This window comes from Gymnodraco acuticeps, unplaced genomic scaffold (assembly GCF_902827175.1).
Source record: "Gymnodraco acuticeps unplaced genomic scaffold, fGymAcu1.1, whole genome shotgun sequence".
Classification (NCBI taxonomy): Eukaryota; Metazoa; Chordata; class Actinopteri; order Perciformes; family Bathydraconidae; genus Gymnodraco; species Gymnodraco acuticeps.
Window position 1 is genome coordinate 681,468 of NW_022990943.1, and position 17,306 is coordinate 698,773.

General features: G+C 41.1%; 2 protein-coding genes across 2 annotated transcripts; both read right to left on the reverse strand.

Annotated features, from left to right (window-relative positions):
* Nucleotides 1-15: 15 nt before the first annotated feature.
* LOC117558506 (thrombomodulin) lies at nucleotides 16-2,604 on the reverse strand. The gene has a single exon (XM_034234750.1). The coding sequence runs from the start codon at nucleotides 1,865-1,867 to the stop codon at nucleotides 725-727; it is 1,143 nt and encodes a 380-aa protein (XP_034090641.1). The 5' UTR covers nucleotides 1,868-2,604; the 3' UTR covers nucleotides 16-724.
* A 31-nt stretch (nucleotides 2,605-2,635) lies between these two features.
* Nucleotides 2,636-4,540, reverse strand: LOC117558505 (complement component C1q receptor). Its single transcript, XM_034234749.1, has one exon. It carries the CDS (start codon nucleotides 4,413-4,415, stop codon nucleotides 2,697-2,699), a length of 1,719 nt encoding a protein of 572 aa, XP_034090640.1. The 5' UTR covers nucleotides 4,416-4,540; the 3' UTR covers nucleotides 2,636-2,696.
* Nucleotides 4,541-17,306: the final 12,766 nt, after the last annotated feature.

The following is a 17,306-nucleotide window of genomic DNA, read 5'->3' on the forward strand; positions in this document are numbered from 1 at the left end:
CGACAGCAAGGCAAGTTAGAAAGTAATTCAGATTTTAATTCCATGTCCTGATGTAAATGAACACAGTGACACATGAATTCACAGGTAAATGCAAATGCACACATATTTATGTTTACTCTCAGTCAGGGTTTAAAAAGAACACTACATCTCTTTTACCTTTTAAGAATAACTTTTCTTGAGGATTTATTTTGTCATGCTTTTCTCTGTTCAACTCCATTGTACTTCTACCTTGGCTGCAATATTTCTTATGTCTTACATAGTCTAATATTTGTCCTTATCAACACTATATGCTAAACTAGAATGAGTTTCCACCTATCAATATGACTTCCCAGCACTTACAATCACAACATGAAGATATGTCCTATATGGTACTTCAATACTGCTTGAATTTATACACATGAATGTACTTTAAGTAAAACTTTGAATTCCTTTTTCTAATGAGGTTTTTAACTAGTTGTTTTCACCTAATATTAGCTTTTATTTTTGTATATGAGGAAATGAATGGCCTATTCCTTCCCCTTCTGAAAAAACAACCTTGAATAGTTAATACATTCATTTTAATTAATATTGTTTCTATTTTAAAATGCATATTCAAAGATTAAAGACTAAAGAAACGTTTATTGTGATAATTTACCGACTGCAACCATCTGAAAAAATGCAATTGAGTCTCATTATAATGCTGATGGGACAATGGAGTTAATGTTCTTTATTTAAGTTTTGGGATTTAACAGTCAATATTGTCCACAGGAACAGTGGACTGCTGAATGGAGTTTTCTTCTCTGCGCTTCTGACGCTTCACAACATAAAACCTTATCACAATGATAAAAACTGCCAGGGCCACGATAACAGTGATCCATATCCAGACCAAACCCCCAGCAGGCGCAGCGGCACCCTGCTGTGTGTGATTATTGGTGGCTGGTTTCACAACACCTATGACGACAGGACTTGTGACAACAAAACGTTCCCCGCCTTCTGCTTGGACACATTTACCGTGATCTTTCAGTATATATCCTTCTTTGCAGGAACACACAAAACTCCCAAAACTGTTGTCACACTTTTGGTCACATGCATTAACACATTCATCGATGTCCTCGCACAGTTGGTCACTTAGTACAAAGCCTTCAGGACAGAAGCACCCGCTATTAGGTCCTCTCTCACATATCGGGGTGCATTTCTGTTGCGCGCAGTGCATTTTGCACCGCACAGGGTCTTTGTCGTCTTGGATATATCCAGCAAAACAGGAACATATATAACCTCCCTTTACATCTTTGCATGTATGCTCACAAGGACCAACTGAACAGCCTTTAGAGCTCAGGATAACATTCGGATCTGACAGTTGTCCCGCCTGGCATGCATCTTTGTGCTTTGTTCGGCACATAAACCCATCCGCTTTGTCCGAGCAAAGCCTCTCTGTCAACTTTCCATCCTTTGAAAGTGACACACAGTGCAGAGAGCAGACTTTAACACTCTCTTTCCAGCTGCTGAAGGATGGAAGAAAGGTCCTTTGCATACTACCAGAGGTCCACTCATAGCCTCTCAGTGGAGCTGAGAGGTTGCTGCAGGCGGCAGTGGGTAAATGCAGTCCAATCCAGAAGTCTCCGTACAGTTCATCTCTGAAAATGTCAAGTATGCTCTCATCTGCTTCTGACTGAAATGTCATTAATGCCCCGTTCCTGTCGCGGCATGTTTTCTCAGCTGTCTGGAAATCCACTCTGTCTTGGTTTACAGTTATGCAGTCATTCCCTGTACAAAAAGGTCTACAGACACCAGCCTGATTAATGCTAAATCCTGTCTTAACAGACAATATAAAAATCACTGACATCAAAAAAGACATTGCCACTACCCTCACTGGCACAAAAGCAGTCATTTGCGAGCAGGCAATGATGTTCTGCAGTAGATCATCTTGTAATGTTGGCTGAATATTCTGAAGAATTTAGAGCATGGGGCTTCCTACTCAGGAAGCAACACCCCTCAGGACAATGAGAGAGTTAAAGACAGGAAGGAAGTGAGATAAAGTTGGACTACTGGCTTCTCTCCAATGTTGGTGAAGGCCAAGGATCATTGACAGCAAAAACAGGAAACAAACCCTACTGATAATTCAGAATGAACTATTCTCTTGTCTCATAGCCTAATCCTATTGAGTACATACTCAGATGTACATGTTTTCATCATTACAGTATATCTACACCAGCATCAAACTGTATGTGTAAACTATATTCAGCTAGTAAAATGACAAATCAGTAATTGAACAGGCAGTGGTAGACATATGACTCAAACACGTACGATGGTAATAAAGCATAAAATGTAGCCAGTTAAAACTACATCCTGCTACAACTTATTCCCTCAAATCTTTCTGGGAACATCTGGCACCCACCCAACTATCAGTTTTACACACAGTTGTCCTTCTTAGATACAGCCCCTAACCCCCCTCCATACTGGAACAGCCTTTTTGTATCAACAACACCTATACATGTTTACAATTTGCTACTTCTTGCCAAATTCACCACATTTTTGCTCTATTTTTACTCTATTAGCTACATTGAAAAACTTCTGGTGGGCAATGATGTTTTTACTGATCTGTTATCTGATATGTAACCATTTCCAACCATTAGCCTAACCAAGAGAGGTTGTAAGAACATAAATTACATAAACAAACATGGTAATCCATGTAGTCAGTGTTCTCCATCACTATCATGCTATAGGTCATCAGTCAAGATCGACTCGTAAAGTTTCTCTAAACGCGGATCCAAACCGGAGGACACCCAACAGTAACCATCGGTAGTTGTATTTTTCTTGGCTTCTTTTTTGGACCGATTGCAGCGAATAATTGCAATAGCCATTGTCACTGCGACCAAAAGCAGCAGAGGAATGACTGAACCAAGGACGCAGACGATCACCCTGGAATTGACAGACTCAGCCAAACCTGTCACTGATGATGCGTTGTTCTGCTGATCGTCCGGCGGCAGGTTCACCAAGTCCAGAATTGGCGCGTTGGTGTGAGGGGACTGGTGTTGGAGCTCCACTGTTGTCCTGTTTAAAGACTCTGTAAAGTTGTCTTGTGTTTCCTCATCATTAGACTCCTCTGTTGAAGATGCTGATGTTGCTGTCACTTCCTGAGCGCAGGTTGATCCGTCAATCTCCAGGTAGAAGCCTTTCGGGCAGGTGCACCGGAAACTTCCGATGGTATTGAAGCATTCAAACTGACAGAGACTACTGACGCATTCATCAATGTCCTCACACGAATGGTCATCCTCAGATAAACTGAAGCCTTCATTGCAGTAACACAAGAAGGATCCAATACTGTTCAAGCAGCTGTGTTCGCATCTTCCTTGCACACACTCATCCATATCAACGCAAGTACCGACAACCATTTTGTAGCCGCTTTGACATGTACAAGTGTAACTTCCGTGTGTGTTTACGCACACATGATCTTCACAGGTCTGTGACTGGCACTCATCTACGTCAGAGCAGTTCCGCTGGTTTGCATCCAATCTGAACCCATCTGGACACTTGCAAAAATACCCAGACTCCGTCGTCACGCACTGATGCTCACAGGTGCCAACGCCGCACACATCCTTCACCCTGCAAGTGAATCCATCGTCATCCAGGTCGTAACCTTCTTTGCACAAGCATTTAACCTCATCTGCTTCCTGGTGGCACAAATGTTCACATCCGCCATTGTTTATTTCGCAGTGTTCCTTCCCTGTTTTGCAAAATGGACCAGGAACAGTCCAACTATAGGTGTCGGCCGTCCCCATGCACACAGAGTATTGGGACTGTTGCTCTCTACATGAAAAAACAGCATATGTTCCAAGTGGAAATGATTCCATTTCACTTCTTTGTGGCTTTTCTGAGAAAGGAGCTGTGTAGGTTATTTCTCCAGGCCCCAACAAATCCAACGGTTTGCACATCCCCTTGAAATAAAACTTACACGCATAAAAAGCAGGGCTTTTGCATGTTCCGTCAACCCATTTCAGTTGGTTCTGACCTGATTCGGTGTAAGGAATTTTAACGCATCTCTCTTTGCATGTTTTGACAGGTTCTCTTACCCAGTTGGAGTAGTTGGAATCTTCCTCCCCAGACACCCACTTAAACCCCTTCAGAGTCTTGTCAGGCAGCACGCAGTCCTTTTTGTGCAGTTTTAATCCAATCCAAAATGTAGATGCCCTGTCCTGACTTTTTCTTTGGATCCGTGAGAGAAGCAAACGGAGCACATCCTCTTCTTCCCGGTCTCTCACTGTCATCACGTAACCTCCATTGTGGTCACAGTTCTGAACGGCCTTGTCAAAGAGTACCTCGTTCATGTGCAGGGTGAAGCAGGCGTTGGAGGTGCACAGCGTCTCATGTTCAGCTTCAGAAAGCCCAGCCAAGCTGCCGATGAGCTGCAGGAGAAAAATCCAGAACATCTTCCCCATACAGATCAACAAATTAGCTGTAACATCCAGAAGGTCCCGGGGAGCTTTTCTGGGGAAATGCGACAAATATGTGGTGGTCCATTCATAGCCAAAAACAAGTGGTGAGGGTCTGAGACTAACATTAATGCTCATGCATCCTGTTTGGGACACAAACTAAAGACGGAAACCATGTTTAGCTGCAGCTATGGGTTCTTTATCTTTCCCCCGCTGACCAGTTCCGTTTTGGAAGAAAAAACAATGGCAGGCTCCGCTGTGTTATGACTGCGTCTCCAGATGTCTCCGGCCCCAGCAGACTTTTTACATTTTAGCTGACTCCCTTGATTGTGGGCCCTCACAATACATGCACATGCAGGGGTCACAGTGAATGATGCACAATAGCTGCAAGAGATAACCTGTGACCTTTGCCACTATGCTGTCTATCCAGGCAAAGATAATAACACACACACACACAAAAACAGTCAGCATTGCACACACAAAAAACAAAAAAAAGAACGACTAAACAAAGAAAGACCAATACAAAAATAAAGGTTACCTTTTGATCACTCTAATGCTTCACACATATCCTAATTGTCCAAAAAAAAAAACAGTCCACCAATTGTTTGTCCGGTGAAAGAAAAGTACATTTTAGGAACTTTTCAGAAATAGGAAATTATAATGTTATATATAACTAGAGAATGCAATTCCTGAAGAAATTGCTAGTGGGAATGCTTTATGCTGAAAAGCTGACGCTGAACTGCTATGCTGAAATGTAATGTGTAAGAAGAAAGTGAATAATTTAGATTGAAATGATACATGAACACAGGGGGCTTGAATGTGTGATGAGATTTGAAAAGAAAGTAAAAAGGCTTGGAAAACCAGCAGAATATTCAAACTGCAAACTTCTGAACTAACTTGATGGCGAATGATCTGACTGTCGCCATGGCAACGGCATTTGCTGACACCCCATAATACGCTTAGATGCGTTGATGGCTGCATTGTTACCAAACCTGTGAAGTTTTGGGGCGTTTGGAGCAGTTTCACTGAAGTTATGAGAAAGCCGTGTTTCATGGCGAGCATTGTGTTGCCATGGCAACAGCATTTGAAGAAATCTCAAAACTGTCCCGTAGATGTCTTCAGGGCTGGACTGTTAGCACACATGTGAAGTTTGAGCACTTTTTGAACATTTTCATAGGAGTTATAGCGACATCATGTTTTATGGTGAGGGATGCGTTTCCATGGAAACGGCATATGGTGAGATCTCAGATTTGGCGTAGAGCGGTTGAGGCATGGACCGGTGATATACAAGTGAAGATTGGGGGACGATTGGACTGTGTCGATTGGATTTACAGCCACATCGTGTTTCATGGCGAGTGGTCTGTCGCCATGGCAATGACATTTGATGACACCCCATAATACGCTTAGATGCGTTGATGGCTGCATCGTTACCAAACCTGTGAAGTTTTGGGCTGTTTGGAGTATTTTCACTGAAGTTATGAGAAAACCGTGTTTTATTACATTACTCTCTCTCTTCTCTTGATCGCCCTCTGTCTCTCTTTTCTCTCTCTCTCTTCGGCATATGATGATGACACCCCATAATTGACGTAGAGCTGTTGGGCAGGACCATTAACCTTTATCTGAAGTCTGCTGCTCTGGGGCCTCATTTATAACGCCGTGCGTAGGATTCACGTGGGAAGGTTGCTTACGTAGTAGAAATCCAAAAAATAGGTACAGAAATGTTCCGACATTTTCCGATTCACCAAACATTGCGTACCGTTGAGGAAAGTGCGTACAGCACTTCCTACGCCGGTTTCCCTTTATAAATCACAACCGACTCGAAATGCGGTGCAGCTTTTGCTGGCTTCACGTAACGCCCATATTTGCCTATAAATAGTCAAAGAAACGCCCATTCATTCATTCTGACTGACTTTATGAAGAAGATCGCAGGAAATGACGACAGAACAGCTAAAAAAGACATCTCACACCGTGTCAGATTTAGGTTATTTTGGGGAGGTCGAGATAAATCATATTGTTTGGTGGATGCAGTTTGAACCAGAGTAGCAGCATGGAGGTCGGATCGTCACCAAAATAAATAAATAAATGGCCCGAAAAAGGTTAATGACAAAAACAATACACATAGCCTTCCTCAGGCAGTGTGTTTGTACCGGGGACAGGAGACCCCCCTTGATGAGAGACTGTAAGAAATGATCGGGGATTCCCTCCGGAGTGGAGTCATGACGACTGGATCTGAATTATGTTTTTGTATTTGGTGGTTTGTGTCCCAGCTGTCGATCAGCTGTGCGCAGCTTCTCCACTGCAGCCTGTGCGTCTCACCCCCCCCCCGCAGCAACCCTATATCCACCAGTTAAAGGAAATACAACTAATGTGTTGTGTTATATCAGCTGTACAATTGACCACATATGGTGTTCTTAGTTTCCATACCTCCTGTGTTTTATGAGCGACTTATCAAGTCTTGGCAAACGGCATAAAACACGATTAAACATGAGAGTATATAAAACCATGCTCGTATACAACCTATAGAAATGCAACACGGCGTCAGTTTAGACTAATTCTGTCCTCCTGCTTACCGCATCATTTATGAGAAAACATTTCATAACATTAACACAACATATTCGAGGTGGTTTTAAATAACATATCCGTATTTATTTATTTCTCCAAGTTATGTTTTTGTGTGCACTGAGGAGTCTCAAACAGGCGTTTGTTTAATCATTTTAAGATTGGCTTTAATCAATGTTTGAAAATGAATTCTTCATATATGATAAATGAGAGGTAACATTTTATTTATGGTATTATTTCCACATATTTCTCTCCATTCTTCCTTCTGCCAACGGTGTCGCAGTTTCTCGTCTCTCCCGTTTTTGTGCTTAGTGCGTACGCATGGGTTAGAGTTTGCGTGGAGGACCGCACGTTTTCCCGTCAAGTTAGTATTTTATAAATCGCAAACATTGCGTAGAAACTGGCGTACGCTATATTTTGAGCGAATATCCCTTTATAAATGAGGCCCCTGAACATGTCAGTTGGAGTGATAACATCATCGTGTTCCATGACACAGGTGTTTATTTTTGAGCTAACGAGGTGTGCAGAGATCACAGGTTTCCATTGTTCTGAATGAGAGATAAACCTCTTACATGTGAACGTTTTGTGGAAGAACCGTAACAGATATCTGTGAAATTTCAAAACGTGAAGCATGTCAAGGAAGTTGAGTATCTGAAGCGTGCTTTCTGTGTACTTTCGGGTTAATAATGTGGCCTTTTTGGCAGTTTAACTAAAGGTGTGCGGCTGCTCAACCCTGTCTCCTAAAAATTACGTTCCCACAGAACTAAACTGCATTCTCAATTACGTTTAGCAAGAAACGTATTTTCTCCCACGTTACGTTCGTTATGAACGTATCTCAAATACGTTTATTTTCTACATATCTTCTAGAAACATATTTTCTCCCATGTTACGTTCCTTATGAACGTATCTTAAATACGTTTATTTTCTACATATCTTTGCCATTTATTGTCTTGCTTATAATAATGATAATAATCATTTATAAATATCATTTTAGAGCATACATTTGAAATCAGTAGGCGAGGCTGTAATTGTGCCAGCTGTTACTCTCCTGAGCGAGACAGAACATAATAGTTTTTAACATGCCAACAAGCTGCTGTGCCGGCTCGTTTATTATTACGTGTTTTTGTACTTCCTCTAAGAAGAAAGGACAGTAACAGAAGATCTCTGTGACGCCAGATGTGGTGTTGTTAATGCGATATGATATCCGAAAAACATTTCAGTTTAGGATGGCCGAAGACACTACACTACCCATAATCCCCAGCTATCATTTGGGACTACAGTCCCGTTGACAAACCCTGTGATTAATCTTCAAGCTCTTGGATTGGATGTTGGAGTGGCAGTGCGCCAAGGTTACGCCGAGCGTCAAGCTCTTTGAAATGGAACGAAACCACGGCAGACTATTCAAAACTGGACTCGAACGCCCCCCCAGAACTATACATGCTGGCTATTGTGTTTCGCAACATGTTCTCTATGGCACGTCTCTACTGGGAATTGTAGTTTTAAAAGACGTTTTCGTTTTTCCAAAAATTAGAAGTTGACAGTATTAAACTGTGTACAGCCCTGGAGGTTTAGGCGATAGGAAACAAATTGGTGTGTACACATTTAAAACATGTAATTACTACATGGGTGAAAATCGCTTGTATCCATAATGGGCAGCATTAATATATACTGTATTATACTCCACTACAATTCAGAGGTTAACCTGGTATTTTTACTCCACTACATTTACTTTAGTAACTCTGCAGATTCTGATTAATGTTGTGAAATATAAACAACCCTTAAAGCAGACTTTAGTTACACCTGAGTAAAATTCAGGGAAAGGTGATTGTCAAGTGCCAACAATCAGGAGAGATATTTGATAGTTGGTGCTTGAGAAGACTAAACATTTATCTGCAGATCTCTATAAAGTATATTAATTACTCGTTATTGTCTACTAATAGTTAATTAAAAACTGTATATAATTGCTATTTTGCACATCCCTTTCAAGATTTCAAGATTTTCTAAGGTTTATTGACATATCATATACACAACTACAGTGTAGTTATGCAATGAATGAAAAACTTGGGTCACAGGTTCCTCAACAGTGCATTACGACATCTATCAATATGTGTGACTTGGTGTGACTTGGTTGAGACATGAAGAATATGTCAGCATAAATGAGGCCACTCCACCCAGCCATATCAATACTCATATTGCCCGAGGCACGGGCCGAGGAGGTGGAGTTGCAGCAATCTTTGACTCAAGTTTACTTATCAATACTAAACCAAAATTAAATTATACCTCCTTTGAAAGTCTCGTTTTTAGTCTTACGCATCCGACCTGGAAAACTTTGCAGCCAATCTTATTTGTTACAGTGTACCGTGCACCAGGTCCTTATTCAGAATTCTTATCTGAATTCTCTGAGTTTTTATCAACTTTGGTTCTTAAAACAGATAAAGTAATTATCGTAGGTGACTTTAATATTCATGTTGACGATGATAAAAATAGCCTTACTGTTGCATTTAACTCTATATTAGATTCTGTTGGTTTCTGTCAGAGTGTAAATAAACCAACCCACTGCTATAATCACACTCTCGACCTTGTTCTGACTTATGGTATTGAAATTGAGCAACTATTAGTCGAACCGCATAATCCTGCTTTATCCGACCATTTCTTAGTAACTTTTGAAGTACTGTTACGAGACTACAAAGCATTAGTCAAAAGCTCCTGCAGCAGAAACCTATCTGTTAGTGCTATAGCCAAATTTAAGGAAGAGATTCCACCAATACTTAACTCGATAGCATGTCTGCATGTAAGGGAGGAAACTTATACAAAATGTACACCACCCCAAATTGATCATGTTGTTGATAGTGCTACAGATGCGCTGCGAATAAAATTAGACTCTGTTGCTCCTTTGAAAAAGAAGAAAATAAAACAACATAGATTAGCTCCATGGCATAATGCCGAAACCCGCCTAAATAAAGCAAAAGTCGAGACAACTTGAAAGGATATGGCGTTCCACTAAACTTGAAGAATCTCGTTTAATTTGGCATATTACTCTCAATGAATATAAGAAAGCACTGCGTAAAGCGAGAGCAGCCTACTACTCTTCATTAATAGATGAGAATAAGAATAATGCAAGATTTCTTTTCAGCACTGTAGCCAGGCTGACAGAAAGCCACAGCTCGATTGAGCCTTCTATTCCCATAGCACTCAGTAGTAATGATTTTATGTGCTTTTTTAACGATAAAATTGTTACTCTTAGAAACAAAATTAATGACCTCTTGCCTTTGACCAGTATAGTGTTATCAACAGCTCCCGGAAACGTAAGTTCTAATATTACACTAGATAGTAAACTAGAATGCTTTTCAGCCATAAACCTTGAACAATTAAATTCAATGATTCAACGTGTATGTTAGACCCAATTCCAACTAAGCTGTTGAAGGAAGTTTTTCCATTAATTAGCACTTATTTATTAAATATTATGAATATGTCTTTATTATCAGGCTATGTTCCACAATCATTCAAAGTAGCAGTGATAAAACCGCTTCTTAAAAAGCACAACCTCGATCCAGAGGTTTTAGCCAATTATAGACCTATTTCCAATCTTCCGTTCCTCTCAAAAATTCTTGAGAAAGCGGTCGCAAAACAGTTGTGTGATTACTTAAAAAACAATGATTTATTTGAAGATTTTCAGTCTGGCTTTAGAACACATCATAGCACAGAGACAGCTCTGGTTAAAGTCACAAATGACATTCTAATAGCCTCTGACAAGGGACGTGTCTCTATTCTTGTTTTGCTCGATCTCAGTGCTGCATTTGATACTATCGACCATTATATCTTATTGCAAAGACTAGAGCACTTAGTGGGCATACAGGGAACTGCTTTAGACTGGTTTAGGTCCTATCTATCTGAACGCTCTCAGTTTGTACGTGTCAATGATGAATCTTCCACGCAAACCAAAGTTAGCCATGGAGTGCCACAGGGCTCAGTGCTCGGACCTATTTTGTTCACATTATATATGCTTCCGTTAGGCAATATTATAAGGAATAATTCTGTAAACTTTCATTGTTATGCGGATGATACTCAACTATATTTATCAATCAAGCCTGATGAAATTAATCATCTAAATAAAATTCAAGACTGCCTTAAGGACTTAAAAACGTGGATGACCTTAAACTTTTTGATGTTAAACACGACCAAAACTGAAGTTATTGTACTTGGCCCGAAGAATCTACGAAACAAATTATCTAAGGATATACTAACTATGGATGGCATTAATTTGGCCTCCAGTGAGGCTGTAAGGAATCTTGGTGTTATATTTGATCAGGATTTATCCTTTAACGCCCACATAAAATCAATTTCAAGGACCGCCTACTTCCATCTACGTAACATTGCAAAAATCAGGCATATCTTGCCTCAAAACGATGCAGAGAAACTAGTCCATGCATTTGTTACTTCAAGGCTGGATTATTGTAACTCTTTATTATCAGGGTGTACCAAGAAGTCAGTCAAGTCGCTTCAGCTGATTCAAAATGCTGCAGCTCGTGTACTAACCAGAGTTAGGAAAAGGGACCACATTACTCCTGTTCTGGCTGCCTTACACTGGCTCCCTATAGAACACAGGATAGAATTTAAAATTCTTCTTCTCGCCTACAAAGCCCTTAATGGGCAGGCACCATCTTACCTCAAAGAACTCATTATACCCTACTGTCCTACTAGGGCATTGCGTTCCAAGAATGCAGGGTTGTTTGTTGTTCCTAGAGTCTCTAAAAGTACAATGGGAGCCAGAGCCTTTTCTTATCAAGCTCCACATTTGTGGAATCAGCTTCCAGTTTGTGTTCGGGCGGCAGACACCCTATCCGTTTTTAAGAGTGCGCTTAAGACCTTCCTTTTTGATAAAGCTTATAGTTAGGGCTGATTAGATTCAGCCCCTAGTTTTGCTGATATAGGCTTAGTTTGTCGGGGGACATCTTACTTCTTCCTTCTCTCTGTCTATACCTGTGTACTCTCATGTTCCGATTAACCCAGCTTCCCCAAATGTCTTTTTGGTGTCTATATACGCCGGGATCCGGAGTCATGGATGATCCTGCGCTCCTCTGTCCTGGATCGCGAGCCCTGGATCTTGAGTCGTGGCTGTGGTCCTGGATCATAGGTCCTGGATGGATATCCTCGTGGATTCATTTTCCTATTATACACACATGCATTTCCAAACATTTGGACTACCTATGTTGCAAATGTATTATCTTTTCAATTTACACACGGCATCTATTGCACGTCTGTCCGTCCTGGGAGAGGGATCCCTCCTCTGTTGCTCTCCCTGAGGTTTCTCCCATTTTTCCCTTTAAACTGTGGGTTTTCTTTGGAAGTTTTTCCTTGTACGATGTGAGGGTCTAAGGACAGAGGGTGTCATATTGTCATACTGATATTTTGTACAAACTGTAAAGTCCACTGAGACAAATGTAACATTTGTGATATTGGGCTATATAAATAAACATTGATTGATTGATGTGTGTATACCTCCACCATTAAACTGTCAAATTCTGCACATTTCTTATACTATCTACATACATAAGAGTATAATTAATGCGTATAATATCAGTTAAAATAAGTGCTTCAACATAGTTAACATTGCAGGAAAGCAATATATTAGACGTTAAGTACTTTGTCAGGCTTACTATTTATCTGTAGATAGATACCCCCAAAGCTTTTTTCTTATTTGAAAGAAGACCTTAACCTAAAGTATTCTTTAATGTGTTAATAAATTGTTAATTAGTTTGTCTGTTTTGCACATCCTCATATTAATATCTTTGTACATCGTGCACTAAACTGTTTTATTGTAGAGATCACTTACAGTATCTTCTTGATCTTCTTCTTATATTCTATATTTCTATCATTGACCTTCTACTTTCCCCCTATGAAAGTATGTAGGCTACTCTTAATATTTTTTTCATCAAATAACATTATTCAACAAAAATAACATTATTCAACAAAAATAATTCAATAACGTGCTTTAACCACTAGGCGGTGCACACAAGGTACACACAGCATACTAATAATAACTTTGTATTATTAGTGTAGGACACTTATGTATGTATAACATCTGAAGATGTGTAGTTTTATTCGTGTTTTTACATAATTTTACAGGATATTGCTATACTATTTCTCATGCTTTACTTCTACACATTAATATCTGATTTGTAAAACATCACAGACAGAAAGGCATATCCGTCATTTAATGGTAAGCTATTGAAATTGTGATTCCATTTTGTGAAAAGAAATGCAAGGTGTTGTTTAATTGCTTATATATTTATGATCCACGTCACATCTTCAGTTTTGGCGGCAGTTCTCCTGTTTGTCTAGAAGTCTTCTCAGCAGGGCTCTATAAATAAAGAACTACGGCAGATATGTAATATTTAATGCAGCCGAACCGTGTATTACAATGCCGTTATGTGATGACTTTCAAAGAGACAAGCAAGCACACTCGGAATAAAGTATTTTATTTAAAAAAAATGTTTTCGGATTTCACATCGCATAAACACCATATCCCAGTGTGCAAAACCATCCAATCATCGAGCTGAGGATCTTGCCTACGTCTGTTTCCGGTTTAGTTTATGACGGATGTATTTTGTTATACACACATTCCTTCACATTTACATTTTAATGTGCATTAAAGTATTTCGTGAGGCCTTCTAACATGTTTTTAAATATAACTGCGGTTGTAGTTGAAGAGTTTGTAAATGAACATGAACCGAAGCTGTTGCCTGGCAACGCAATCGCACAATGTCACGTCCGTTAATTCCACATCCACACGCACGGATTAAAGGTCCCATGTCATGGCCATTTCCACTGATCATAATTCCATTGTTGAGGTCTACTAGAGTAGATTACATTGTTCAATGTTCCAAACTCACATTGGTTTCGCATACAGCATCTCTGTAAACTACGTGTATTCACTCTCTCCACTAAACGGCTCGTTGCAGCTCTTGCCCCCCCCCCTCCCTGTGAGCCCAGTGTGCTCCGATTGGTCGGGACCAGTCGGGACGTTGTGAATCGCGCTGAGCTCCGTGGAGGTGTGGTTTCCTTGTTTAGCGATACACAGCGAAACACAGCCAAACTCATCCTGAGCCCACACAAAGTCACAGCCGTAGTAAAAACAATAAGTGTGGCTTGATATTGAGTAAGAAATGAGAATGAGAATGGGTCTGCAGAGAGAATTTCGCCGCGATCCCAACTGTCTGTTATCAGCCTGCAGACAGGGAGGAGAAATCAGCAGAGCTGCCTGCACTGAGTGTGTGTGTGAGGAAGTCCGTGGATTGGTCAATTTGGACCAATCAGCGGGGGCTTAACGTAACGGCTCCGTGGACGTAACGTAACGGCTCCACGGATTGGTCCATTTCGTTCCGGGGACGACAAGACATCATGATGTACCCGGAAGAATCAAATGGACAATGACGTATCTCCAACGAGACGTTTTGGGGAGGTATTTTCTGTGTTAGAGTTTTACTCCCTACATGATGTACTTTGAGGGTTTGTGACTCTGCACACCGTTTACATGCATAACAACCTTCATAACACACAAGGGGACGGGTAATAACCGGAAAAGCATGACATGTCACCTTTAACATCGATTTAATACATTAATGTAGCCTTTGTTTCTGCTAAAAGAGGTGTCGACCAGCTGGGGCAACAAGAAAATCGGCGTAATTGGGTGTGACTATTAAAAAAACAAATCATTATTATATTAATATTGACAATAACAACCGACCATCGGGGAACCATTTGCTTGGCATTTCCGGGTATTTCTCCACTGGTTAAAATGGGTTAACAATACCGTGTAACTGTCACTTTTGAAGGGACGAAATCCTGATATCTTCACGTCTCCCAGCATGGTAAATCCTCACATGTTCACGTCTTGCCGTGATACCGGGTTGACTGTACCACACACACCTACAGCTCCTAAAGCATAATCAGGATACAGCCGTTGTGTATTTTATTATGTGAAGCACTAAATGGTTTTAGAAACATATTGACTCTTTGTTTGTAGATATCTACTAAACTAAAGCATACAAATACAGAGAGTAATGTAGGCCTGTTATACTGAGTGATATATATTTTACACACTGCTCTGCTTTCTGCATGGACCTCACAGCTGTTCTCATTGGAAACATCGCATCGCGATGAAAGCAGTTACTAAAATAATATCCAGGGGATGCATGCAGAGCTGTGATTGGCTGAGATAAGTCCGGCCGTGCCAAGCCTTCACCGTTCCCGGAAATGCATCCGCGGAGAAGCCGTGGAGGATGCATCAGTGTATCATTGGTTAGAGCTCCTCCAGAGAGCCTCCTCGATGCTCGGTCCTGAATGTGCATTTAGAGAAATGAGATGCCCTGCATCATGGCGCGCTGAAATTCATTTCCGGGTCACTACCGGAGGACCGAGGAGTCGAGGAGGGGAGATTTAAGAATTGAGAAGCCTCTATTATGTTCAGCGATGAGTCCAGATTCTGCCTACGGCACATGGATCGTAGGGTCACAGTGTGGAGAAGACGCAGAGAACGCTTTGCTGATTGCTGCACCGATAGAGTAGAGGAGAGGATGGGATGGCCTGCAGTCCTGACCTCAACCCCATTGAACCCCATTTTGGTATCAACTTGGCCCTGCTGTCCGTGTCAGAGTGACACAACCATGTTGGCTGACTTGGGACAAATGCTGGTTGAAGAATGGGATGCCATCCCACAGGAGTGTGAGCAGGCTGGTGACAGCATGAGGAGGAGAGGCTGTTGTGGCTGTGTTTGGTTCTTCCACACGCTACTGAGGCTGCTTATTAAATGAATACATTGTTAATAAATAAATTGTTGCCAATATGTCTTTATCAGACTTCAATCATCCAATCCACCAAACAACACCAAACTAGAGTCAGCAGCAACAAAAAGCAGTGGAGATGTGTCACATTTTACCTGGGCGCACCCTATACTCAGCTCTGCTGCTCATCCCACAAATGCGTGTTCCTCACAAATGTGGTACCATTGGAAAGGTAAGAAAACAGGCTTTCCAACGGTATAAGATCTATGGCCAAAAAGCATTGTTACAACATATAAATCATCTACCTAACACAAATTGCCTTACTTTTTGTGTTAAGTTTATACGAGTTGCAAACAGATGAATGTTATGTATGTTCTTTCAAAAGTTCAGGTGTTAATAGTCTTCTGGCATGTGGGATGAAACTGTCCCTGAGTCTGATGGTTTTAGTCCGGATGCTGCGGTAACGCCTGCAGACAGAACAGTTTGTGGCTAGGGTGATGGGGGTCTTTCATAATCCTGAGGGCTTTCTTCCTGAGCCGCTGGGAGTAGAGGTCCTCCATGGATGGTAGCTCCGTCCTGGTGATGATCCATAAAATCCCATTAGATATTATTGTATTAATATGTTGTAAGTACAGTATTTCAGATAATGTCAGGATTGACTAAGTTAGGATTGACTTAGGTGCTGTACAAAAAACGTCCAGGGTTTTCCAAAGATGATGAGTTAAGGCTCAAAAAAGTTTGATTTTAGATCACATCTATGCATAAGCACAATGTACCACAATTTTGCAAAAATACAAACTCTTTGTCCTGCCATTAGTTTATTAGAGTCTGGTCTCCCTTTTGTTATGGTGATTATAATCCTGTGTCATCAGTGCATCATCAGGATGTCGGTAAAATCTCAATTCTGGTGCCCGAAAGTCGTTAATGCAGCACTTTGGTGTCACAATAGGCGCTTTCACACTGGAGTACTTTTCCCAGTATAGTTCCAAAAAAATCCGGAACTAGAACTTAGTTCATGAGAACCTTTTCACCCCCTTTTCCATCCCTGCTAGAGAGCAGGGACTTTCATGGGAGAAAAAGGTTCCCATTACTGATTGGCTGGGCGGATTGCAAACCACGCCCCGTAAAACTCCCAAAAAGTTTTGTGAAGCCGCCATTTTATTTCCCTCGCATTAGCATTAGCCCAGCGCACCAACGGAGAGAGACTAACTTATGGCAACACAAAAGAAAACATGGAAGCGGTGGAGATGAGGAGGTGTCAGCGTTTCTGGCGATTTACTCGGAAGACTCCCAGCAGCTTCTACTGAAGCCAGTCCCCAACTCCGGGGACTTCCGGCCGAGGACTTCAGGTGGCAGTATACGCCGTGAAGTTGTTTGCAGCCTGCCAGTAAACCCAAAGCAGAAGAAGAAGAAGTGACGTCAGCGGCTTCATTTGCCTAATCCTCCATCAGGGACTTATTCCGGTGTGAACGCGATCTGCTCTTTAGTTCATTAGAACTAAAGAGTTCTGATGAACTAAGTTCTGATGAACTAAATACGGCAAAGTACTTGGTGT